This window comes from Microplitis mediator, chromosome 9 (assembly GCF_029852145.1).
Source record: "Microplitis mediator isolate UGA2020A chromosome 9, iyMicMedi2.1, whole genome shotgun sequence".
Taxonomy (NCBI): domain Eukaryota; kingdom Metazoa; phylum Arthropoda; class Insecta; order Hymenoptera; family Braconidae; genus Microplitis; species Microplitis mediator.
This window is the reverse complement of record NC_079977.1, coordinates 2,323,588-2,348,796: the sequence shown is the minus strand read 5'-3', so window position 1 is coordinate 2,348,796 and position 25,209 is coordinate 2,323,588. Positions and strand designations below refer to the sequence as shown.

General features: G+C 31.3%; 1 protein-coding gene and 2 long non-coding RNA genes across 6 annotated transcripts; all 3 read right to left on the bottom strand.

Moving 5' to 3' along the window:
* Nucleotides 1-8,974: 8,974 nt before the first annotated feature.
* Nucleotides 8,975-10,938, bottom strand: LOC130674555 (uncharacterized). Its single transcript, XR_008991070.1, has 3 exons — nt 10,780-10,938; nt 10,535-10,645; nt 8,975-9,159 (listed from the first exon to the last, which is right to left on the bottom strand). It is a non-coding gene; the product is annotated as an uncharacterized LOC130674555 (long non-coding RNA).
* Nucleotides 10,939-15,666: 4,728 nt separating this feature from the next.
* LOC130674900 (uncharacterized) lies at nt 15,667-17,204 on the bottom strand. Its single transcript, XR_008991160.1, has 3 exons — nt 17,049-17,204; nt 16,797-16,907; nt 15,667-15,838 (listed from the first exon to the last, which is right to left on the bottom strand). It is a non-coding gene; the product is annotated as an uncharacterized LOC130674900 (long non-coding RNA).
* A 3,800-nt stretch (nt 17,205-21,004) lies between these two features.
* Nucleotides 21,005-22,670, bottom strand: LOC130674899 (uncharacterized). Of its 4 annotated transcripts, none has more exons than XR_008991159.1 (3): nt 21,893-22,670; nt 21,600-21,792; nt 21,005-21,235 (listed from the first exon to the last, which is right to left on the bottom strand). XR_008991159.1 is itself a non-coding variant. In XM_057480350.1 (3 exons), exons 1-3 carry the CDS (start codon nt 21,912-21,914, stop codon nt 21,232-21,234), a joined length of 237 nt encoding a protein of 78 aa, XP_057336333.1. In that variant the 5' UTR covers nt 21,915-22,670; the 3' UTR covers nt 21,005-21,231. The 4 variants fall into 4 exon arrangements, 3 of the variants coding, with proteins under 3 accessions (XP_057336333.1, XP_057336331.1, XP_057336330.1); XM_057480350.1 differs by having other exon boundaries at nt 21,600-21,810; XM_057480348.1 differs by having other exon boundaries at nt 21,600-22,273; nt 22,341-22,670.
* Nucleotides 22,671-25,209: the final 2,539 nt, after the last annotated feature.

Here is a 25,209-nt window from a genome sequence, read left to right as displayed (position 1 = left end):
GGAGAAACCACAAAAAGTCCCGTAAAAAATTTATTTTTCATTTCCAGGCCCATGGATGGAAATGGGTGGAGATGACACTGTCTATGCATTTTTATGAAAAGTAGCCCGTAACTTTTCTTCTGTCGAGAATAACTCTGCACAATATAAACGTTTATTGTTCCATATAATGTCCTGTATTAGGAAAAGATTCAAAACCTCTAGAAAAAAATTTATTTTTTGAGTAATCGACGTCGGGCAGATACGGGCACATGCGGGCAGATGACACTGTCATGCATTTTTCGAAGATCGACCCGTAACTTTTCTTCTGTTGGGAATAACTCCATACAATGCAAACGTTTTTTGTTCCTTATGATGTCCTCGAGTAGAAGAAACCCTAAACAGTCCCAAGAAAAATTTTTTTTCTCTTATGTCAAGTGGTTCTAGTCACTGCGACCAGTAAAATTCTCATCAGTTTCAAATCAAATCCTTAAAATTCTCTAAAATATTTCCAAATAGTAAAAATCCCTAATACATCAAAATCGCACTTATTATTTATAATCATAAACGCATTTTCCAAAGTATCCAACTTGCCACTCCTCATGATATAAACTGTAATTACACTAGCGTATTCTACATCTCATTTAGCCTGAGGTTTAAAATATATTAAACATTTTTAATAAAATATTTGCTTTATTTATTTTCAGTAGACTTAAAATTAGCAATGTAAAATTGACTTTTTGTCAACATAAATGTCCTGCACTCATGTCGCAGATGACTATATATATATATATATATATATATATATATATATATATATATATATATATATATATATATATATACGACGGTAGATGAAGTGACTTACGCAAAAGTAAATTATACATTGAGCGGGTCTGATATAATGAAATGTTCCATATGTATGAGAAAGGACAGCCTGGAATACAGTTGATGTTTTCAACGGGTCTCACACGCGTTTCTCTAAATACAATCTGCACTAAAACTCATTACCTTTTAACATCACCAGTCATATCTCATTAAGTCTCAGCTTCCTCTATCCACGTATACCACCAATGGACTTTTATTTAGCGGTCGGCATTTATAGCTCCTCAAATAGTCTAATGAACAATCGAATTTATGAATAAGAGGTGAACAGTAACAGTAATATATAAGATATAAGATATAAGAGACCAAAGCAAAGTACTCAGGGTTGGAAGAAAATAGCGCCGTCATACGGAGGCAAACGGTACTGAGGAATTAGAATCTCTATTGGTTGTTGTATGGAGGGTTTTCCTGGTAGGGTGGGGGTTAGTTGTGTATGCCATGGAACGAGAGGGAACCATCAAAAGCAATGTTTGGTGGCGCTATAATGAAATGAATTTATGCAGAGCCGTAATGCCTGAATATTTAGCGACCCTCTTCTGGCAGTGAGTTCTGGCCATCACCTCAAGCCGCCCGTCGGCGTCGGCAATACATTTACTCCCGTCGTCTATTTATTATACGCTATACATTTATCTAATACCTAAACCCAAAGCTTTGTTCATAACTGCATCCTATTTCCTGTCTCACTTTAAAAATAAAACGGTGTTCAAATTTACTTATTTTAACACCGCTTTCGGGGGTTGATTTTAACACTTGGAGTGCGGACTCCCGAGTCAAAAAACAAATTCTAGTTTAGGCCTCAAAAGCCTCGATTCCTTTGATGTTTTATTTGCCGCTCAAAAAGTAACTCTACTTTAGTACTCAAAATACTTAATGAGAACTATAAGGTCTGAATTTTAAATCATAACTAAGGCCTCAAAATCCTCAACGAATGAGAAGATACTTCGGACTTTTGAAAATTTTAGATAGAAAAGGGAGGGGAGAAAATACGTCGAATGAGACTTTTGAAGCTCTAATTCAGATCATGTTATCCCGGGTCAAAAATAAAACTTGATTTAGACTTGGTTTACCAAATCGAAATTTGGAGCCGTTTTTCACAAGACAAACTCGACTTTTTTTACGGAGGTATGAAATATATTAAGTTTTCGCCTTGGTTTAGACTTAACTGGCTTACTTAGTCACGATTTAAGACGAAAAAGTTTAAATCAAGTCGAAATTCACTTGGTTTAGACTTATTCGACTTAAAATGTAAGGCGAAAATGTCTAAATCAAGTCGAAACTGACTTGATGTAGACTTATTCGACTTAAATTATAAGTCAGAAAAGTCAGAACTAAGGTGAAATAATTTTTATATATTAAGGCGAAAGTAAGGCGAATAAATGACTTTTTTTCGACTTGGTTTAGCGAGTCAAAAGTAATGTGAATGACTATCGTGCTCAAAGTAAAGACGAATAAGTTGAAACTGAGATAAAAAAAGTTCAAAAAGTTGAAAAAAATTAAATTTAAGTCGAAAAAGTCGAGACCTTATCAAAAAATCGTCGGCAAATCGATAACTTCAAAAGAAATTAAGGCGAAGCGAGCCTGAATCAAGTTTTATTTTTGACCCGGGATTCCAGTTTAGTCCTCAAAGTGATAAAATGGGTCGTAACTCTTTGAGGACTAAGCTAGGATAACTTTCTACTGTTGTCAATCTTAAAATTCTAAATTGATACTCAAAAACCTCATTGAGAACTTTGAGACTTGAACCCGAGTTTGTTTTTTGACTCGGGCTTACACCCGTTTTTTTTCAGTACTGTTATAATTTCTTAAATTTATTAATTAATTATGTAGTAAAAAGCACAAGGGTTTTTGTTCACAAGATAATAAGGTCTTGCCCCAGCTCATAGTTTGACAAAACTTTAAAATTATTGACGTAGTTGATAAAAGCCTTGTCCTCCGATTATCGTATTATTATTCCCGTTAAATGATTTATTTCGGACGTCTTTAGAACTCAGTTATTTCCTTAACGAGTTTCGGAGGTTAATTTATGCACTCCTCGTACCAGTACACAAACTACACCTACTTCCAGAATGTCGATTATTAAACCACAGACTCGGGCACGTCGGCTCCAATTGTCAACTTTTTAAATTTACAAAATCATTATATCGGTAAACGAGTAGATACTTACCAAATAATTCCTCATTAATAATTTATTTTTCCAAAAAAAGAGGGGGTAAGATGGATCTTTGAGAATTTTATTACTTATTAGATTTTTATCAATTGAACGAGTTCATTTTCCCACAAAAATAAATTTACTTTTAGTTGATTGGTCAAGAAAATTTTTAAATGAGGGGGGGGGGGGCGTAATAGTCATATTTTTTAAATTAACCGGAAAAATTTAGGGAAATTATATTTTAAAAAATTTTGTACCATAGGTCCAACTTTCCCTGGTCAGTAAATTTGCAGTAATGACCCATTTACCCCCTCTACATATTAAAATGACAAGTAAAAAATTTTTTTTATAATTTTTTAAAGAAGGCGGCCATTAAATAGAAGACCATCTTGCCCCTTCTTTGTAGAGACCGACAAAATATTTTTTTTAATTAAAATCCACATGCGCAGCGCTCTGTGTGTTGGGAAAAAAAAATATTGAAGAAAATTAATTATGGATTATTTAGTGTAAATATTTCACAAAATAATTATTAATATTATATAGAGTTTATATCAACAAATTGTGCATGCGGCCAGGCCAACCAAGCAGTGAAATATAAATATATATATCGCATACATATTATCCGTACGGTGGCACAGATAAATATCCGATTAATAATAATCGCTCGAGCAATTTTATTTGAATTTATTATCTCGCGTTCCCTCTCACCGCAATTAGCATAACTAATACGATGATATAATTGGCCCAATAAATAAGTTATTGTCAAGGATAGTTTTAGTATCTGAGTGATGGATAAAAAAAAATTCGCTGTAAAAAAAAAAACGTGTAAGTTTACGCTATCCCGGTGTTGGGGTTATCGCGATATCAATCCGCGATGTCAATGATCGCGGTGTCAAATTTAACACCGAAAACGGTGGTAAAATTTTTCCCGGTGTTAAGCTGTGTTAAAAAAAAAGTAGTTTTATTTTTTAAGTATCAAAAGTCGAATTGGATTTCAAATACCGAGGCACCGAAAATCTAATGGACGTCCTAATTTTGGTCAGGATCGCCGTCTAAGAAATTCTATAGAAAATCTAGACCCGGGCTCGGTGCTGAGAAAAAAATCTGAAAAACGGTTGACCCGTGGGCCCAAAAAGTATCAGAAGTCGAATTGGATTTCAAATACAAAAAAAAATTTTGATTGTTTCAAAAATTAATGACACGACAGAGTTGCCAATTTATGGAGAAATCCAAAGAATATTTGCCCACAATTACATGCTAATGTTACTGTATAAAATATGGGAAAGAGATTTTTATGATTCGCAGTCTCTTTGCAAACTAAATCAGCGACAAAAATAAAATAAAATTATTAATGATTAAGGAGGATAGCCGCTGTGAAATTTCAAAAAAAAAAATTTTTTTTTTTATTAAATCAAAGTGTATATGTTCAACAATATGTATCTGAAGTTTTATATGAAAATTCCGAATATTTTTCAAGTTAAAGTCATTTTTGTGACAGCGCGTCAACTGACCGTTGCATCGACTAAAAACTTTAAACGCATTTTTCTCGAAACTACTTTTTTTGAACTGGTGGCATCTGTAATTTGCATAAATATCAACCGATTCGCAACTTTTTTTTTTGCCGTATTTGTCTATTCAGTAGCTAAAGTTGCGCGTAGGGGATTTTGAAAATTTTGATTTTTAAGATTTTTTAGGGCTGTTTGAATCCAAAAAAATGAGAAAAAATAACGAAAAAATTTTTAATATGTCGCCATTTTTTTTCAAATCCAAATTTTCAAAATCCCCTATGTGCAATGATAACCACATGCATACAGATTACAACGCCGTTTGGTTTTTTTGTTTCTGATAATCCGTTTTTGAGTTAGAGATGACACCGTGGTGGGGGAAATTTTTTTGTTGCTCCACAAAAATGCTTATAACTTTGTAACAACATGATATTTTTTAATGAAAATTTATGAGAATTATCTTCAATGTATAATTTAGAAAACAAAAAACCCGATCCCCAAATTCCTTTATTATTCCAGTCAAAAAAATTCCCGAAAATCACCTATTTTTTCGATCCTCACAGTGGCTATCCCCCTTAATTTATCATCTTAAAATCAGTCATTACCTCATGAAAAACATCAGAGTTATAATAAAAATAATAATAATATTTTTCCTAAATATTTAATTTGACAAGTGATCAAAAATTTCAGCCTTTGTTCAGTTTAATAAAAGAGACATTTCTTATTTTGCAGGAAATAAAATTATTTTTATCTCAATTAACGATAATTACGTAATTTTAACGAAATATTATTATACCCCGTTAATTTACTCATATGTACACCGTTTTTACAACCATTAGATAACACCCCTACCGTGTGTTCATTTTACCACCGATTTTTTCACCGCGCAATAAATTAATAATTCAAATAATGGCTGAAGTAATAACTTAAAAAATTCCGTAATATATTTAAGCCCCTTTAAAATGAATATTTAGCTCGATAAAATAGTTAAGATGCACGCGAGATCCCAAAATATTTTAATCATAGCTAATTGACGATTAATAATCGAGTTCCAAGCAATATCAAGGTCCCGACGCGTCATTTCTTAGAGCATTCCTTAATCAGAAATGTCTTAAGGGATCGGTTAAATTCCACTGGCAAGAAGGCGGGCGCGGTAAATTTATTAAAAAGTTATTCATTATGCGGTTGGTTATTTTTTTTTTTATGTTTTTTAACCGCCACTCGTGATAAAGAATAAATTTACCGAAATAATAATATATTTAACTAGAGTGGCCCTAAATCTCCAGTAGATAACATACCTAAGCTTTCTTATACTCCGAGACAGAGGTTTCCTTCCTTAATAATTTCGCGGGAATTATGACGCGAAGGTAATAAACCCTCACGCGTTGCATAATATCTCTATAATTCAAGAGCTATTAGTTTATAATCAACACGTCTAGTCCACTATATATAGTTTATGTAGTTTTGGGCTCCTGTCTGCTAATATAGAGTACCTAGAGAACCTTACCAGTGTTTAACGGTCTCTGTCGGCGGTGCACGCCTACTTCTTTTGAATATTACTTGTGCTAAGCGCGTTAAAACATGCAACCCACTTTTTAAAAATTTTTCATTACTTGATAAATTATTCAGGTCATTATTATTATCTGCTGTAGTTTCCATAGACAACGAGAAATTTTACTGTTCTTTTTAGTTTCCAGTTGATTTTCTTTAAAGATTTCTTGCATGATACTTTCCCGGGTCAAAAATAAAACTTGATTTAGACTTGGTTTACCAAGTCGAAATTGTTGAACCTAAGATGAAAAAAGTTGAAAAAGTTTAAAAAAATTAAATTTAAGTCGAAAAAGTCGAGATCTTATCAAAAAATCGTCGGCAAATCGATAACTTCAAAAGAAAATAAGGCAAAGCGAGCCTGAATCAAGTTTTATTTTTGACCCGGGTTCACAGGAATTTTTTGGGCTACATAATTGTTTATTTTTTTTCGCGTTTCTTTGATATTTACCCCGGAAATTTGGTTTTTGAATTCAGAACGCGAGTTTCAAAATGTCTAGGAAATGGTAAAGATTTTTGATGAATTTTCGGTGGAAAATAATTCAAATATGGGCCAAGTTCCCTATTTTGCAGGAAATTGTTGGCTACAAAATCGTTCCCTATATTTTTGATAGTTAGCGCGAAAAGTTCATTTTTGAATTTAGAACGCGAGTCTTTAAAATGTCTAGGAAACAGTGAAGGTTTTAGATGAATTTTCGGGCGGTAAAATTTCAAATTTGGTCGAAGTTCACTACTTAGTAGGAAATTGTTGGCCACAAAATCGTTCCTTGTATTTTTTTGTGTATCTTTGATATTTAGCGCGGAAATTTGAATTTTGAATTTAGAACGCGAATCTTCAAAATGTCTAGGAAACAGTGAAGGTTTTTGATGAATTTTCGGGCGGTAAAATTTCAAATATGAGCCAAATTCCTTTTTTCGTAGGAAATTAAGAGGCCTACAAAATCGTACCTTGTATTTTTTAGCGTATCTTCGATATTTAGTCCAGAAATTTGATTTTAAGTTCAGAATGTGGATCTAGTGGAAATGTCTAGAAAATGGTAAATTTTTCTGACGAATTTTCGGGCGGATAGAAAATTTCAAATATAGGAAAAATTTTGCCGATCAAAATTAATAAAAAAATGTTGAAACTGGTTGTAGAAGGGGCAAGTTGATCAACCAAAACAGGGCTAATTTTCCCTTCTAATTCTGACAGTCGTGGCCAAATTCACCCAGTCAGTCACTTTTCTCCAATTTCCCTAATCTTCTTTAATAACTTTTCAATAGAGAAAAGCGCAGCTTTTTTTTAACGTCATGTGTTCGTCTTGTCACCTCAAGTTTTTTGCAGAGTAAACTTAGTCTGGACTGAGGGCCGATAATTTAAAAAATGCCGATAATTTCGATAGCTAATAGATCGAGTTTTGGGTTGGTTGTAATAATGAAAGGTGTAAAACGAAATTGGACCCCCTGGACACTGTTGGAAGCGGGCTGAGTGAATATAATTAGAGGATTCTGGGGGTATTGGCGGTGGATAGAGTGGAGTGGCTGCAGAATAAGGGAATTGGGAAAGAGGAAAGAGTAAATTTTGGGGTAAAACGGATGAGGGGAATCGCGAGTAGGTTCGAAGGCACCAAAAGGGGTAACGTAATCAAAGGGTGGATTTAGAGGCTGGGGAGCTAAAGGATATTGGGAGCGAAGGGGGATTGAAAAGGGGGTCTTTTGGTAAATTATCATTTGCCGTCGGTGTTAGTGCGAATGAATGAGGGTGTCGTAACTCTGGACTCTGGACTCTGGACTCTGCTGGCGACAACTTGGAACATTCTGTTGCCCGTTTCGTTGACTTCACTCAGCTCGACAGTTGTCAATACACAGATAGTATGGAGGTAGAGAATTCGCAGCCTGTAGTTTTGTCATTAGCTCGATAACATCCAACGAGAGAAGCTGGATTATTGGGCTACGATTACTAACGGAATGTCCACTGCCATGCAAATGCTTTGAACATTTACGCTATCGTATTGTACTATTACAGTCGTCTAGTTAATTTTACCATGGTCATTTGTTGTACTCTGTAGTATTACAGTTTCTCTCCATCTAAATTATCCGACTGTTTATTTTGACCGACCACTGACTTCATTAACTAATTTTACAAACTTTCACATTCTTCGTGCAATACTCGAAATTACTTGGCAACAACTGTCACTCTGACGTTTCTAATGGAGACACAGATAGTAATGGCGCCCAAACCCAATTCGGAATTCAATATTTGGAATTTAAAATCAATTAAAAGGGAAAAATTTTATAGAAAAGTACGAATTCGGGACTTATGGAACAGTTATATAGTGAAATTGAAATTTTAATGATCAATGGAAATAATTTTCAGTAGAAATAAATTTTTAGTGGCTGGTCGGAATATTTTCTATGGAAAATGGCAACTTAGTGGCTGATGAGAATATTTTCCATCAAAAATACTGATAGAACTTTTTCCTAATATTTTCCTCGTTAAAAGAAATAACTTCTAGTAAAAAACAATATTTAGAACTAGAGTAGAATAATTTTCTATTGAAAATAGAAATTCAATAACTGAATTGAAAATTTTCTTTGGAAAATGGAAACTTCAGAGCTCATGAAAATATTTTCCATCAGATCCAAATATTTGTAAATCATTAGAGAAATTTCCTTTTAAAATTAAAAATTTCAAAGCCGCCGGAAATTATTGGAGATGAAAATTTCCGATAAATTTCTAAGCATTACACCAATAAATTCAAATTTTTAACACAAGTAGTTTTTTTTTTGACTGAGTACGAAATTGGTTCTGGAGTAGGAATTTTTTCTTAATTAAGATTTAAAATTAAAAAAGTTATCATAGTTCAAGAAATTTTCGGTTTTCATGCCATCTGCCAAAAATTTCTTGATTGAAAAAAAATTATCGTAAAGATTTTTTTTGCAGTGCAAATGTCAGTTTATTTATTAAGGAAGTAGTACATTTGCCTATTACTTGTAATTACAAGATAAACTTCCCATTTGTTTTCCTGGAGTCTACCAAGGAACGCAGGTACCTGGGGCCTTTCTTTTTGTACAACGATAATTTTTGCAGCAATACTTTTCTTTGTTCATGTTACACTAAAAAATGTAAATTTATGTGTAATTAATTATGAAAAATTTTTAGTTTAGTTATAACACATAGAGAAATTTATGGTAACAATGACCATATATTATGGGAATGGTTCCCGTACACGGAAAGAATTTTTCGATGAAAATTACTCCCTAATTTCGACTAATCATGGGCCGTTGCAAAAAATTGGTATTTTTTGTTTTAAATTTAATATTTTTTGTTTAAATATTAACGTTGCTAGACTATGTTTTACTCTACTACTGAGTAATTTTTTAAAAGTCTTAAATTTATTCGATTATTGTGAATATCTCATCTTAATCTATTAATTTTTACTCTATGCGATTAATTTTTACTCCCCAATATACAATTCTTTTAAACCCATTAACTGTTTGATGAAAAACTGCTTATAACTCAAATAAATTTTCTTATCTATGGAAGTAATTTTTACTCTAAACTGCAGAGTAATATTTCAGTAGTCTCCGTTAATCTTCGGTTAATATCGGCTTCAATTAAATGTCTTTTATTTTGCTCGCGACAACTTACATGTTACGCACACAAACGTAGGCTTGGAAAAAAAGACGATCTCTGTATCTCTCTATAACTTAATATTTATTTTAAAATTAAAAAAAAAATTTGTATCTTTTCTTTTTCAACACAATAAGAGTAATTTTTTTTTTATTCTTTTTCAAAATATTTATTTTAAGTCATATTCTAAGGCAATTAGATGGTTTTTAGATTTTTTATAGAAATTTCAGCCTATTAATTGTAATTTTTATTGTAATTCAATATAAATTTTATAAATTGAATCATCAACTTTTTATCATAACCTACGAGTAAAAATTGAATTAGAGATAATTTATTTAGACATCCGCTAGGTGTAATTTTTACTCGCAATTGTGAGTAAAAATTAATCTGATTGATTTTTCTCACTGAAAGAGTAAAATTTCGTAATTCGAAAGTAAAAAGTCGTAATGGCCCAAGATTACTCGATTTAGAGTAATTTTTAGAATAAATAACATGGCAATATTCATACGAAAATTCTTTCCGTGTAATGCATGGTAACCGGTTTCTTTGGAATGTTGATTATAGGGACGGCACCCATATTTATATAGTACCATAGTACCATAATACTATAGTAGCGTTTACTATAATATAATAATTGCCATAATTTTCACATACGATATGGGAGTGTTTACCATAATGATGGGAATTGTTCCCATACTTATGAGAACTTTTCCCAGAAAGTATGGGCCTATATCCCAAAATTCCAAGTAATCATTACCATAACGGTATGGGATGATATTTTATAAATGTACTAGGTACGGTTACCATAAATTTTCCTCCGTGTGGAGACAATGAATAGTTATAATTATATTTACGAACCTTTTGTCCATCACAACCTTCAGCAGTAACAACTGCTACCAATGCGATCATCAAAAGTGCAAATATCAACAGTTTAGTCATTTTCAAAATTTTCATTGTTTTTGACGATTTCTGTGCAAAAAAAAAAAAAAAAAAAAAACATTTTTTTAGATTATCAATTATATTGAACTGTAATTAGCTGATAATTTTACTTATATCGATCGAACTTTCGATATTATTGACAAGTCTATGAAATTTATACTTACATCAAAAAGACAGGACAATGTTTAAGTTTAGTAATTTTTACTGATGTGCTTCTGTGCACTAAAATATCAGTTTTAATACATTTTGGCGTGAGACGTGGCTTTACAATAATTAATGGTGGGAGTCGGAAAATTCGAAGTGGGAAAATTTAGCAACCAATGGCAGGATAGTCAGGTGATTAGGCAATTAACTCAATTTGCCGATAATTTTAATTATTTTGGTAATAACAAAAATGTAAAGTCTAGTTTTTTCTACTTAATTAAAAGAGATAATGTATATTGCCGCAGTTGGTATCTAATCACTTTAAATAATTTACCTCAAGAAGGTCAGCAATTTAGTTATCGCTCATACACTTTTCGTCAAACCAATTATTCAACTTAAAAGAAAATAAAAAAATAATACGATGTTTTTTTATGATGCTTGTTGCCCATTTTACCTCAGAATCGGATTTGTCCAGTTAGTATTATAATATTTCAGATAAAAATAAAACAAAAAAAATCTGTCGATCGGTTGACCCTGCGGGCCAGCCCGAAAACTTCCCGCTGTTTTCGAGCTCCTTGAGCTCGAAAACATTGTTGTGGATACATCTTCGAGCTCGAAAATACGTTTGTATTCCATTGTTTTCGAAAAAAACCGATTTTAGCATTTCTTTCTCCCACGATATCTCAGGAACGAATTGACCGATTTTGATAGTTAAGGTGACAATCGATGCGTTTTAATAAATTCTAAAGCTGATTAGATTTTGAAATTGTTTGGTTCAGTTGTTTCGAAGATATTCGCAAAAAACCGTTTTTTACCATTTCTTTCTCCCGCGATAACTCTCGAACGAATACTCCGATTGAGATGGCTAAGGCGGCAATCGACGCGTTTTATTAAGTTCTAGAGCTGATTAGATTTTTAAGTTGATCGTATGAGTCGTTTCTGAGAAATCGATAAAAAACTAAAAAAAAAAATAGTATATTACTCTACAAGGGCAGAAAGTTGGAGATTCCTGCACTGTGCGTCATGATGCCCGAGGCGAAGCCGAGGGCATCAGACGCGCAGTTCAGGGCTCTCCAACTTTCTGTCCGTGTAGTGTATACTATTTTTCTTTATACTCGGACGAAAGTACGTTGACTAATCAAAGATGTATAAATTACATAATTACGTTTTAGCATGTATTGATGCCTGCCCCGACATTTGCGGCACGAGCGAAGCGAGTGCTGCTGGTCGGGGCAGGCATCAAATATATCTACAAAAAAAATGATCATTACACATTGTTAAAAGAAATTATTATAATTATGATCCTTTCGGTAACAGACAATTAACAATTTTCAGATTTTACTTTTTTTTTTTAAATCCATTACAAAAAAATAAAAACTAAAAATATGCAGCACTTGTAGAAAATTAAAAAAAAAACTGTAGGCATAATTTTTTAATTTATAATTTATCGTTTAAAATAAAATAAAAAAATTAGTAGACATCGGCTGACTTCAGTATCATAAATAATTTCTAATTTTTTTCTAATTACTAAATTTATTAAAAATAATTTTTTGTGTTTTTATTAATCTTTAGTAAATTTTACTTTTCCAAAAACACAGACATATAAAATTTCAAATTAATTTTAGACAAGTTGTGAGGTTATAAATATGAGCGAGAGTGTCAGCAAATCTCCTCGAAATGACGGTAGTATACATATAACCGGGTAACAGTGTGCACGAAAAACTCTTTCGTCCCGCTGTTATAGATGGCGCGCGAGTTATCCCAGCACAGCAGAAATGTTAGACTTTCTGCCGTAAACTCGAGGCCGAAAGTACGTACTTTCGTCCGGGTATGAAGAAAAAATTTTTTTTTCGTAATTCGCCAATATTTTCGAGTCTACTTGATCAAATGATCTGAAATTTTCAGAAAAGTTGATGGCCAACAAGCTCTTTCGATTGCCGCCTTAACCATCCAAATCGGTTCATTAGTTAAAAAGTTATAGACCGGTCACACACATACATACACACATGCACACACACACACATACTGAAACGTAGTTGAGGTCCACCCCCTCTAGTAATAGTAGGTATTATAAACCTCGTTACAATACATACGTACAAACACTCGGACATCATTCTGAAAATAGTCAGAATAGCTTCCTAGGACCTCAGAACGTCGACATCTGATGAAATTTCGATTTTCGCAAATCGGGGTGAAAACCATAACTTGTTTTGGAGTACGAAATTTGTTTTGGAGTAGGAATTTTTTCTTAATTAAGATTTAAAATTCAAAAAGTTATCTTACTTCATTCAAGGAATTTCCGGTTTTCATTTCATCTGCCAAGAAATTTCTTGATTGAAGAACAATAATCGTGAGTAAAGATTTTCTTTTTCAGTGCAAATGTCAGTTTATTTATTAAGGAAGTAGTACATTTGCCTATTACTTGTAATTACAAGATGAACTTCCCATTTATTTTCCATTTCTCTTACGAACGCAGTGACCTTGAAACCATTTGTTTGAACAACGATAACCGTCGCAGCAGTAGTGTTTTTGACTCTCGTGACACTAAAAAATATAAATTTATGTGTAATTAATTATGAAACATTTTTAGTTTAATTTCCTTTAATAGACATCGATAACACGAAGAGAAATTTATGGTAACAATTACCATACATTACGGAAATGGTTCCCGTTATGCATGGTAACCGGTTTCTTCAAAATTTTGATTATAATTATAGTTATCATTACTCTAATATTACCCGGGTTAAAAATAAAACTTGATTTAGACTTGGTTTACTAAGTCGAAATTTGGAGCTGTTTTTCACAAGACAAACTCGACTTTTTTTACGAAGGTATGAAATATATTAAGTTTACGCCTTGGTTTAGACTTAACTGGCTTACTTAGTCACGATTTAAGACAAAAAAGTTTAAATCAAGTCGAAATTGACTTGGTTTAGACTTATTCGACTTAAATTTTAAGACGAAAAAGTCAAGATCAAGTCGAAACTGACTTGATGTAGACTTATTCGACTTAAATTATAAGTTGAAAAAGTCAGAACTAAGGTGAAATAATTTTTATATATTAAGGCGAAAGTAAGGCGAATAAATGACTTTTTTTCGACTTGGTTTAGCAAGTCAAAAGTACACTGAAAAAAAAAGTTTAAGTCCTATTGGTATACTTTTTTTTAATGAATTGGTATTGCGGATATAATATAAAAAGTTTAAGTATTATCGCAATACTCTGTTTAAGTGAGTGACTTATATTTTCCGTACGATACTATAGCAAGTCCAGAGAGTATAGTAAGAAAAGTAAGACTTAGCGCGTATGTCGCATCTTTTTTCCCCGTGTTTATATTATACCTTTAACCTGCTTTAACCTATACATCGTTCTTAAGAGCATTCAAAAGATTAATTACATAATTGGAATTAAAAATAATCATTCATGGATTCCTTTCTGATTCTGATTCTGATAAATCATTTATAATTGTACGATCTAACCATTATTAAAATTATTATTTCATCTTTAAATATTTTAAAAACTAATTATATGAGTATTAATATACCTTGTCACATCTAGGGTTAATACTCTGTGACCTATATTACAATTATAATTATTATTAATTATTTATTAATTTTTAAATAAATTTCATTTTTAAATAAATATAGCAATATTTATTTCCATAACCTTTCTTTTCTAATTCTGTCAATTTATGAGTGTAAGGATTTGAGTGTAGTGCTTATATGAGTTTTGCGGTGGCGCTAAAACTCGGTTTAAGCGTATGACTTAAACTCGTTTAAGTCATACGCTTAAAAATATTGCGTTGAGACTTATATTTGGTATAAGTATATTCGCTATCCCGACTAGAATTTCTTCCTGATTTGCCTGAAGTACCATAAGGACCTTATCGGGTTAATATAAGGTTTGCCTTATTAGGGCAAACCTGACAAGTTCCTTGTCAGGACCTCATCAGGATATCCTTATTCAAAAAAAACTTATTTGCCATCGGGTCAACCTGACAAGTTCCTGATCAGGACCTCGTCAGGATATCTCTATTTAAAAAGAAGTCATTTGCCATCGGGTCAACCTGACGAGTTCCTGATCAGGACCTCGTCAGGATATCTCTATTAAAAAAAAAGTTATCCCATCTCTTTAAATATTTCATTTACAGGCTAAAAATTAAAAAAGTACAAAAGAATATTATATAAAAATCACGTCAATCATTGTAGCACAGATTTTTTACTTTTTCATCAGTTATTCTTTGACATCATAATGAATATTATATTTACACTTTCAAAATCACTTGTGTATGTTAGCCCAGTGGATAGCATCGAGGACTTCGAATCGAAAGGACGCAGGTTCGAGCCCAGCAGTTATCGGGATTTTTTCATCAATAAAAAATATGTTTACTTCCTTTAATTAATGCTCTCAATACAATAGATAACATTCTCGATCGAATTAAAATTCTCTTATTTTTTTTTTGCAATTTAATATTTTTTTGAAAATAATTACTAATAAGGTAATCCTGATAAGGATTTGATGAGGATATCCTGGTAAGGACCTGATAAGGCAATCCTGATAAGGACGTGATGAGGATATCCTGGTAAGGACCTGATAAGGCAATCCTGATAAGGACGTGATGAGGATATCCTGGTAAGGTCCTGATAAGGCAATTCCGATAAGGACCTCATGGGTCTTAAGCGTTACATCCATATCAGGATCCTTGTCAGGATACCCTGATCGGGACCTTATTTAAAATAAGGTTAACCCGATAAGGACCTCGTCAGGCCCTTATGAAAAATTCTAGTCGGGAATTGAGCATTTTTTTTCAGCACCGTACTGAGTCGGGTGCAGAACAGTAACCAGTCGGGTTCCAATCTTTCCGTGTAGTGAAAATGGAATTTTAAAGTAAAGATTTTTTTTTTTCAGTGCAAATGTCAGTTTATTTATTAAGGAAGTAGTACATTTGCCTATTACTTGTAATTACAAGATGAACTTTCCATTTATTTTCCATTTTTCCTAAGATAGCAGGTACCTTGGAACCATTCGGCTGAACAACGATAATCGACATTGCAGCAGGGGTGACCTTCACTCGGGTGACACTAAAAAATATAAATTTATGTGTAATTAATTATGAAAAATTTTTGGTTTAGTTTACTTTAATAGACATCTATAACACGGACAGAAATTTATGGTAACAATTACCATATATTATAGGAATGGTTCCCGTAATGCATGGTAACCGGTTTCTTTGAAATGTTGATTATAATAATAGTTATCATTACTATAATATTATAGTAATCGTTACCATAATATAATACCATTTAAAAATAGTGAAAACCTAAACATGCAAACCTTCTCAATAAGACAATTTATTGGCTTCGTGCACGAAAATACTAATACTATTAAATCATCAGTGTGAGACGTATACATGCATAATGACAGCGCCACCAAAAAGGAGGATCGGAACTTCTGGAGGATAATACGTATACACAATACACATTTACTTCTATAGTAGTATACGTAAGCGCACGGAGCCAATAGATAAATTGAGAAAAATATAGATAGCCCAAACTGGGAATCGAACCCAGACCAATTCGATATCGCGCCGAGTGATCTACCAGTTGAGCTATTCGGCCCTATACTATATTCCGTTCAATTTGATCTATAACTTATCGAGCCACACCGTCCATCGTACGGTAATACACCATTTAAATATAGTGGAAACCTAAACATGCAAACCTTCTCAATAATTATGGTAACGATTACCATAATATTATAGTCGCGATTACCATAGTATAATGGGAACGATTACCATAATATTATGGTAATAATTCCCATATTTCTTTCACATGCGAAATGGGAATTTTTTCCATAATGATGGGAATCGTTCCCATACTTATGAGAATTTTTCCCAGAAAGTATGGGCCTATATTCCATAATTCCAAGTAATAATTACGGTAACGGTATGGGATGATATTTCATAAACGTACTAGGAACGGTTACCATAAATTTCTCTCCGTGTGGAGACAATGAATAAATATAATCATATTTACGAACCCATTGTCCTGGACAACCTTCAGCAGTAACAGCTGCTACCAATGCGATCATCAAAAGTGAAAATATCAACAGCTTAATCATTTTCAAAATTTTCGTTGTTTTTGACGATTTCTGTACAAAAAAAAAAAAAAAAAAAAAAAGAAAAACATTTGTTTAGATTATCAATTATATTGAACTGTAATTGGCTGGTAATTTTACTTATATCGATCTGACTTTCGATATTATTGACAAGTCTATAAAATTTATACTTACATTAAACAGACAGGAAGACAACGTTGGAGTTTAGTAATTTTTACTGATGTTCGTCTGTGCGTTAAAATATGTTTATATACATTTTGGCATGAGGCGTGGCTTTACAATAATTAATGGTGGGAGTCGGAAAATTGGAAGTGAGAAAATTTAGCAATGAATGGCAGGATAGTCAGGTGATTAGGCAATTAACCGAATTTGCCGATAATTTTAATTATTTTGTTTACAAAAAGAAAGATAAAGTCTAGTTTTTTCTACTAAATTAAAAGAGATAATTTATATCGACGCAGTTGATATTTAATCACTTTAAATAATGTACTTCAAGAAGGTCAGCAAGTTACTTATCGCTCATACATTTTACGTAAAACCAATTATCCAACTTAAAAGAAAATACAAAATAATATAACGTTTTTTTATAATGCTTGTTGCCCATTTTACCTCAGAATCGGATTTGTCCAGTTAGTTTTAAAATATTTCAGATGAAAATAAAACAAAAAAATCTTGAAACCGCAAGAACCCTTTGGGCCAGCCCTGAAACTTCCCCCTGTTTTCAATTATTCGTTATGGTCAGTATAGTTTTGAGCTCTTCAAGCTCAAAAATAGTAATGTCGCACATTCAATTCCGTAAATTCAAGTAATAAACCATCTATCTTAAAAAAGTTGGTGATATCCCTAATTAAGAAATCTAATTTGAAATGATTGGTTCGTCATATCATAAAATCACACCAAAAATAGCACAGCTGTAATAGATTGCGCCAAGTACACGTTCAAATTGCAATAATATATTAACTGTACTATTCTACAAAAATATTTGAAATCACTAAATAATGCCAAGTTGAGATATATCATTCTGCAATAAAATAGTTGATCGATCGGTTCAATTTATCGAGATGTACTTAATACAAAACGTAAATTGGTAAAACGACGGAAATCATAAAAATATCAAGTATTTAGAATTTTTTTTAATTAAAAAAAAAAAATATATTTTTTAGTAATTATACAAATGAAAAAAAAAATTAGTTGAACGTACTTGGTGTGCGATAACGCAAAAAACTTGTTATGTTATAAAGGCAGATAATAAGTTGCCTTCGTATCCACCAATAATGTAAAATGTAAGTTTTCTTTATGTATAATCCATACACGGAAAAAAAAAAACTTTAAAAATTAGTATTTGAAATTATAACCCGGAACCCGGTTGTCAATATGGGGAATTTTAACATTTAAATAGTAAATTTTATAATACCCCGCATGAAAAAACTTTATATGTGAAAACATATATGATAGAATATATGAATATTATAATGTGATATATTGTACAATATATAAAATAATATTTATATTTTTGCCGTATTCATATATGATAATATATTGAAAAAAAATATATTTCTAGAATATATTATCAATATATTTATCAATATATGACTTTTCATATATGTTTTACATATATATTTTAATATATCTTTTTTATATTGATATATTATATTGAAAGTAGTATATTAATTAATATATAGTATTTTTTATACACTTATCCAAAAAATTAAAGGAACAAGAAAATTTTATAAATTTTTTAGTGATTTTTGGAATGCTGTATTTTCGTGAAAAATGATCGTATCGAAAAAATAAAAAAAGCAAATTGAAGCTTGAAATCTCTAGTTTGAAGATCTTTCAGCAAAATATTTTTTTGAGCCACGTTTTTTGCGGAATCAGAAGAAAAAGGTCGAGACAAAATTTTTCTAAATTTTTTGGTTTCATTTTTTAGGTCTACGGGGCCGGGAAAAATTTTTTCGAAAAAACGAATTCATGGCTTGTTTAGGAAATTTATTCAGCTACAGTTTGTTTTTTTTTGTTTCTCTGTACGACATTTTGCTGCTGAGATATCAGCCTTCAAATAAAAAAGGATCCTTTTGTCTTTGATTATTGATATCTCAGCAAGAAATGGTCACACAGTGATTTAAAGGACAGTTTAATAAACTTGAATAAATCCCCTACAAGCTCCATTTTTGATTTTTTCGAAAAAAAATTTTTTTTCATCCTTGACATCCATTTGAAAAACCTTTAAAAAATAGCCATTTTCTGGTTTTTTAGTCGACTCATCGCTACTCTGCAAATATTGATAGAAAAAATAATGTTGCCAGGTAATTTTAAAGCTTAATGTACCCCCAAAAACCCTGGAAATTTTCAGATTGATCCATTGAACCGTTTGTCCGGTCCGATTGCTCAAAGCTTTGCAAAACAATTAAAGGAACAAGTTTTGTTCCTTAATTTGTGTTATCATTACCAAAATGAAAAAATTATTTTTTTTTTGGATTTTCTTTCATTTTTGCGTTAGTTATTCAGTAAATGTAAGGTAAAGAGAAAAAAAAAAAATTTTCCAAAAAACGAGACCAAACAAGAATTTATTCCAATTTTTTTTTTTTATGTTTTATTCGGGGGGTTATTTTTTTTTTTCGTTTTTCGGAAAAAATTTTTTTTTTTTTCTTTACCTTACATTTACTGAATAACTAACACAAAAATGAAAGAAACTCCGAAAAAAATTGATTTTTTCATTTTGATAACGATTACACAGATTAAGGAACAAAACTTGTTCCTTTAATTGTTTTGTAAAACTTTGAGCAATCGGACCGGACAAACGGTTCAATGGATCAATCTGAAAATTTCCAGGGTTTTTGGGGGTACATTAAGCTTTAAAATTACCTGGCAACATTATTTTTTCTATCAATATTTGCAGAGTAGCGATGAGTCGACTAAAAAACCAGAAAATGGCTATTTTTTAAAGGTTTTTCAAATGGATGTCAAGGATGAAAAAAAATTTTTTTTTGAAAAAATCAAAAATGGAGCTTGTAGGGGATTTATTCAAGTTTATTAAACTGTCCTTTAAATCACTGTGTGACCATTTCTTGCTGAGATATCAATAATCAAAGACAAAAGGATCCTTTTTTATTTGAAGGCTGATATCTCAGCAGCAAATTGTCGTACAGAGAAACAAAAAAAAGCAAACTGTAGCTGAATAAATTTCCTAAACAAGCCATGAATTCGTTTTTTCGAAAAAATTTTTCCCGGCCCCGTAGACCTAAAAAACGAAACCAAAAAATTTAGAAAAATTTTGTCTCGACCTTTTTCTTCTGATTCCGCAAAAACCGTGGCTCAAAAAAATATTTTGCTGAAAGATCTTCAAACTAGAGATTTCAAGCTTCAATTTGCTTTTTTTATTTTTTCGATACGATCATTTTTCACGAAAATACAGCCTTCCAAAAATCACTAAAAAATTTATAAAATTTTCTTGTTCCTTTAATTTTTTGGATAAGTGTATTTTTTATATATGTTTTCCAATATATTGCAAAATATATGGTTTCCAATATATTGTAAAATATATGGCACTTTTTTTACTTTTCTTAGGTTATCGCCAGTAAATATAAGGTCAATGAAAAGAAGGAGAAAAAATAATAAATTTGACTTTTTTTTTGTGGAATTGTGTAGAAATTGAAAAAGTATTTTGAAAAAATAAAATTTTCAATATATTGCGAAAAATATAAGTTTTGATATACTGGAAAAATATAATTCCAATATACCGCGAACCATATATTTAATCATATAAATTCTTTCATATATAATCAATTATATAGAGACCATATACCACTAATTATATGAGTCAAAAAATATGGATATATATATCAAGTTTATTATATTATACTTATAAATTATATATATACTATCCATATATGATAAGAATATATTGAGCATTATATGAGATAATATATATAGAAAAATACAAAACATTATATACAAGTAAATATATTATGATAAATATATAATCCAATATATGTAAAAAACATATATTTTTCAATATAGATATTTTTGCCGCTATATATTTATCACATATTCACCATATATTTTGTTATATACTTTTAACAATATATAGCTTTTCCATGCGGGACGTGTCGTCTATTTTTTAAGGGGTTAGGGGTACTCAGAGGCCTGAAAAAATGATGATTTTCAATAATTTTTTTTTTGTAGTTAATTACTTTATTTGACAAAAATAAAAACATAGCTTTATTAGAACACGTTTCGATTTGACTTCACGAAAATTTCAAAAAAAAAAATTAATAATTCAAAAAGTTATCGCTGTTTTTGTAGAGCCCGTTCCTCCCGAAGTCCTTTGCGGTGATCATCATAAGTCCTTGGAGATTCATCTAAAATCAATCGGACAAGAAAAATTAGTTTTATTAATAGATAATCTTGTGCCTGATCGAAGCTTTTTTTTTTTTTTTCGAAATTAACAAAATGGCGGCCTCAGGAAATTTTTTTCAAATTTTCGAGAAAAAAACCGACAGTTTATTGTTAAAAAAAAATCGAAATTTTGAAAAAAAAAAAAAATCCTTCGATCAGGCACGAGTTTTTAATGTATTTCAAAAGTACAATAAATTTTATTGAAATCTACCGAGCAGTTTTTAAGTTACAGTGATCACCAGTTCAGAAAACATAGTTTTGAGAAAAACGCATTTAAAGTTTTGCTATGGATTTATGTCGAATTATAAGAATTATTTAATAACTTACACTGAGTCATCTATTCCTGGACCATATAATAGCTCTTCAGCCGTCATAGCAGCTTCCAAAATATCGATTTGCTGGTGCCTACGTTGCAATCGACCTTCTCGGGCGTTATCATTAGCGCGCTTATCTGCTACTTTGATACGTGCAGCATCCATTCTTTCTGCATACCGATGAGAATTAGGCCCACAATTAAGTCCTAGTGTATTCATCAAGACTAATAATGAATTTATACCCTCATTAAATATACACATAGCAACGTATGCAGCTATTTGTACGATAGTAAAACTAGTATTTACCGTTTTTGGGCATATTTTCCATACTAGTTGGTTAAAGCTTTCATTATTATTCTGATTGAATCCACCTACACATCTTGAAAGTAAATTTTCATTACTAAGATCTTCGTATATAGGCTTGATAGCTTTTAAAACATCAGAAGGTAAGGGAGAATAATCGTGAGAATAGGTATCAAGCTCTCCTCTTGCTTCAGCGCGCTGGTAAGAGCACCAAGATTCTTCGCCTTTTGGACACATATCATGATTCGGTTTTTCATCACTCGAGCCGTAGTGATAAAAGGTTGCCATTATAGCAGATTTCATATTTTCAACAGGAAGGAATATATTCATTTCCACAGTTATTACATGCAACTACAATTTTGAATCCCAGCCCACGTGTACTTGCTGTTTGAAACACTACATTTCCATCACATTTTTTACATTTTATAAGAGCAGAAATTGCAGTGAATACCTGAATAAAATTTATTATTCGAAATTCAGTACTGCTGTCTTCAGGTACATCATCTTCAGTGTTTTGTTTTAATTTTTTAGAAGATGTACTCTGAATACTTTCATCACGTTCGGCTGTTTTCGGATTAAAAACATTCTTTCTTTTGACTGAACGCGACTTATTAATTTTTTCAGAACTCCGAAGTTCTCTTGAAACCTTTCTAGAATCACGTCCCATGGTTAATAATTTAATTCACTTGAGAAATAATTTATCACAAAACTATCGACTGATCAGTGCAACGACTACAGGTATACTGGCAACCAAAAATTATTTTTCAGTTCTTGTACTACCTACAAATTGTGAATATATATATATATATATATATATATATATATATATATATATATATATATATATATATATATATATATATAATTATACATACATTAAAATGGGGAGATATTCATGACAATGAAACCCGAAAGGTCGGTTGCTTGCAGCTGTTTCTAGCTACCTGCTCTCGAATGCCACGTAGCACCCGAGCGTCCTTTGGTCATTGTTAAATAACTCGAAAAGAATTTGTTGGATTCACTTCAAATTTTCACACAATATTTTTAAAATATTATACTTTAAGAAAATGCAAAAAAAAAAAAATCGATTTTTTGAAAATTCTGACTACCCCTAACCCCTTAAGTATCAGTTACGATTTTTAAAGTTCAAATAGTAATTTTTCTTACATAGACAATAAATTTTCATACTTATCCTGTAATTATTCACATTTTAATCATAAATAAAATAATTACCATTTAGAATGATGGTATTTACTGATCACTTTATCATTATTACTTGTCATTCTCAATTTATATAGTTCATTTTTGCACGCCTCGGACGCGGTAGCGAGAGAGGTTGTGCTCTATAATCGACTTGTCGTGAAAACGGGATTTTCCAATCTTTAATCATTTCTGCTGATTTCGTAAATCATCTCTGTGGAAAAAAAAGTACACCAATGTCTAGAGAAAATTCTAAAGAATAATTTTGATTTAATTAAAAATTTCATTAAGCTACACTATAATAAGAAAAAAATTATTTAACATGAGACTAGTTGGACGTCAATTGGGATGTCCGTGTGTGAGCAAGATATCTCTCGAAAAACTCAATTAATCAGTCTAATTTTTTTTTCAATAGCTTCAGATTTTAGTAGAATAGAAGCCTTTTAAATATTACTACTGTAGTCCTTCTCGTTCATTTATTATCAATTAAAAACTGAAAACTGATTATGTTTACTAATGCTCAATCCGCCATTTTTCCCCCACAAATATAAGTAGGCATGATTATCATGAAACTTTGCTGATATTGTAAGGCTCCACTTTACCATCAGATAATTTTTTTTTTTTTTTTTTATTATATCGTGTGACAAATCGACTTGCCAACTGTTATCCAATTAACTAAATTAAAAAAAAAAAAAAAATAAGGAATGTCTAGATGTTTATTAAAAAATTTTGTAATAAGGAAAAAACATTAATAATTAATTTTATTATAATATGAGCGTTCGAGGCGTGCACTTTTGGATTTTACAAATTTTTTTCCGTGTATAAAAAATCTAATTTAATGAAATTTGATCAACTTTCAGAAATTTTATTTTTTCAACTTTTTTAAAGGGTACCCCATTTTTCCCGCCAAAAATAAAAATTTTATTTTTTAACGGCAGCTAAAAACTTTGTCTATTTACCTTAAATATCATTAATATCAAAAAGATTTAGCGTATTTTAGTCTTCGAAAAATTAGTATTTCCTTAAGTACCCCTTTTTGCCCCCCCCCCCCCCCCTCCCCTATTTCAAATTCTGGAATCATGTGCATATGCAAACTGTTAATACTTGTTGTACTCGATAACAATTGTAAGCAATATAATGACTATACAAATATAAATATAAGCTTGTAAAAGTATAGTTTATTGTATATAAATATAAATATATATAGGCATTGCCGTAAGGGCAGAAGCGTTACAGAGCGACGTATCATCCGTTAGCCTTTCTCGATGGAATTGGATCCGTTCGGCCGAAGGTGAAATTTATGTGCATCAATTTTGGCGCTCCCGAAGCGCCGGCAAACGAACGTAAAATGAAAATAAAAATATAACAAAAGGAAAAAAAAATATATTCAAGAGCATAATTTTAAAGCTCAGCATCCGATTTTATTATATTTTTTTTTACTCCTATTTTATTCTACGTTTTTTTTTAACTCCGTCATTTTCGACGATATCCAATCGCAATACCGGTCTCGGCTTGCACTCTCACCGATATATACCTACACTTTTTATTTTTTTCCAAAGCGATGCAAATATTGAATGCTTTTTTTCTAATTCAAGGATTCAATCAACGAGTTTTATCAACAAAAAATCTATAAATATAAAATAAAATGAAAAATATATATTATATATTATATACATATCAAAGAAATAAAACAAATCGCTCAGAATATTTTTCAAAATTATGTCGCGTTTGCGAAAATTATTTTTGAGTTACGGTCAATGCAAATGTGCGTCTGAAACCTTCGAATTTCTCCTGCTCAAACGAACGCAGTCTCTGGTGGGCAGTATCAATGTGCGTACTTATATGTCCTCTATGTACACGGATCTGTAATAGTGTTGAAGTATAAAGTCCCCCTTTACTTTGGACGATATCGATTTTGGTGCTTAGCATAATGAGGATAGAACAGGATAACATTGTGCCGATGGAAATCCGAGTATTCGAGTCCATACTTGCTACGAAACTCATATTATTGAACCATATTAATTTTACTTTAAATAATTTACATAATTAGTAAATATTCAACTGGAAAATTCCTCAAATTCATTGGAATTTTTTTTTTTCTACACCGGACAGCTAAAAAA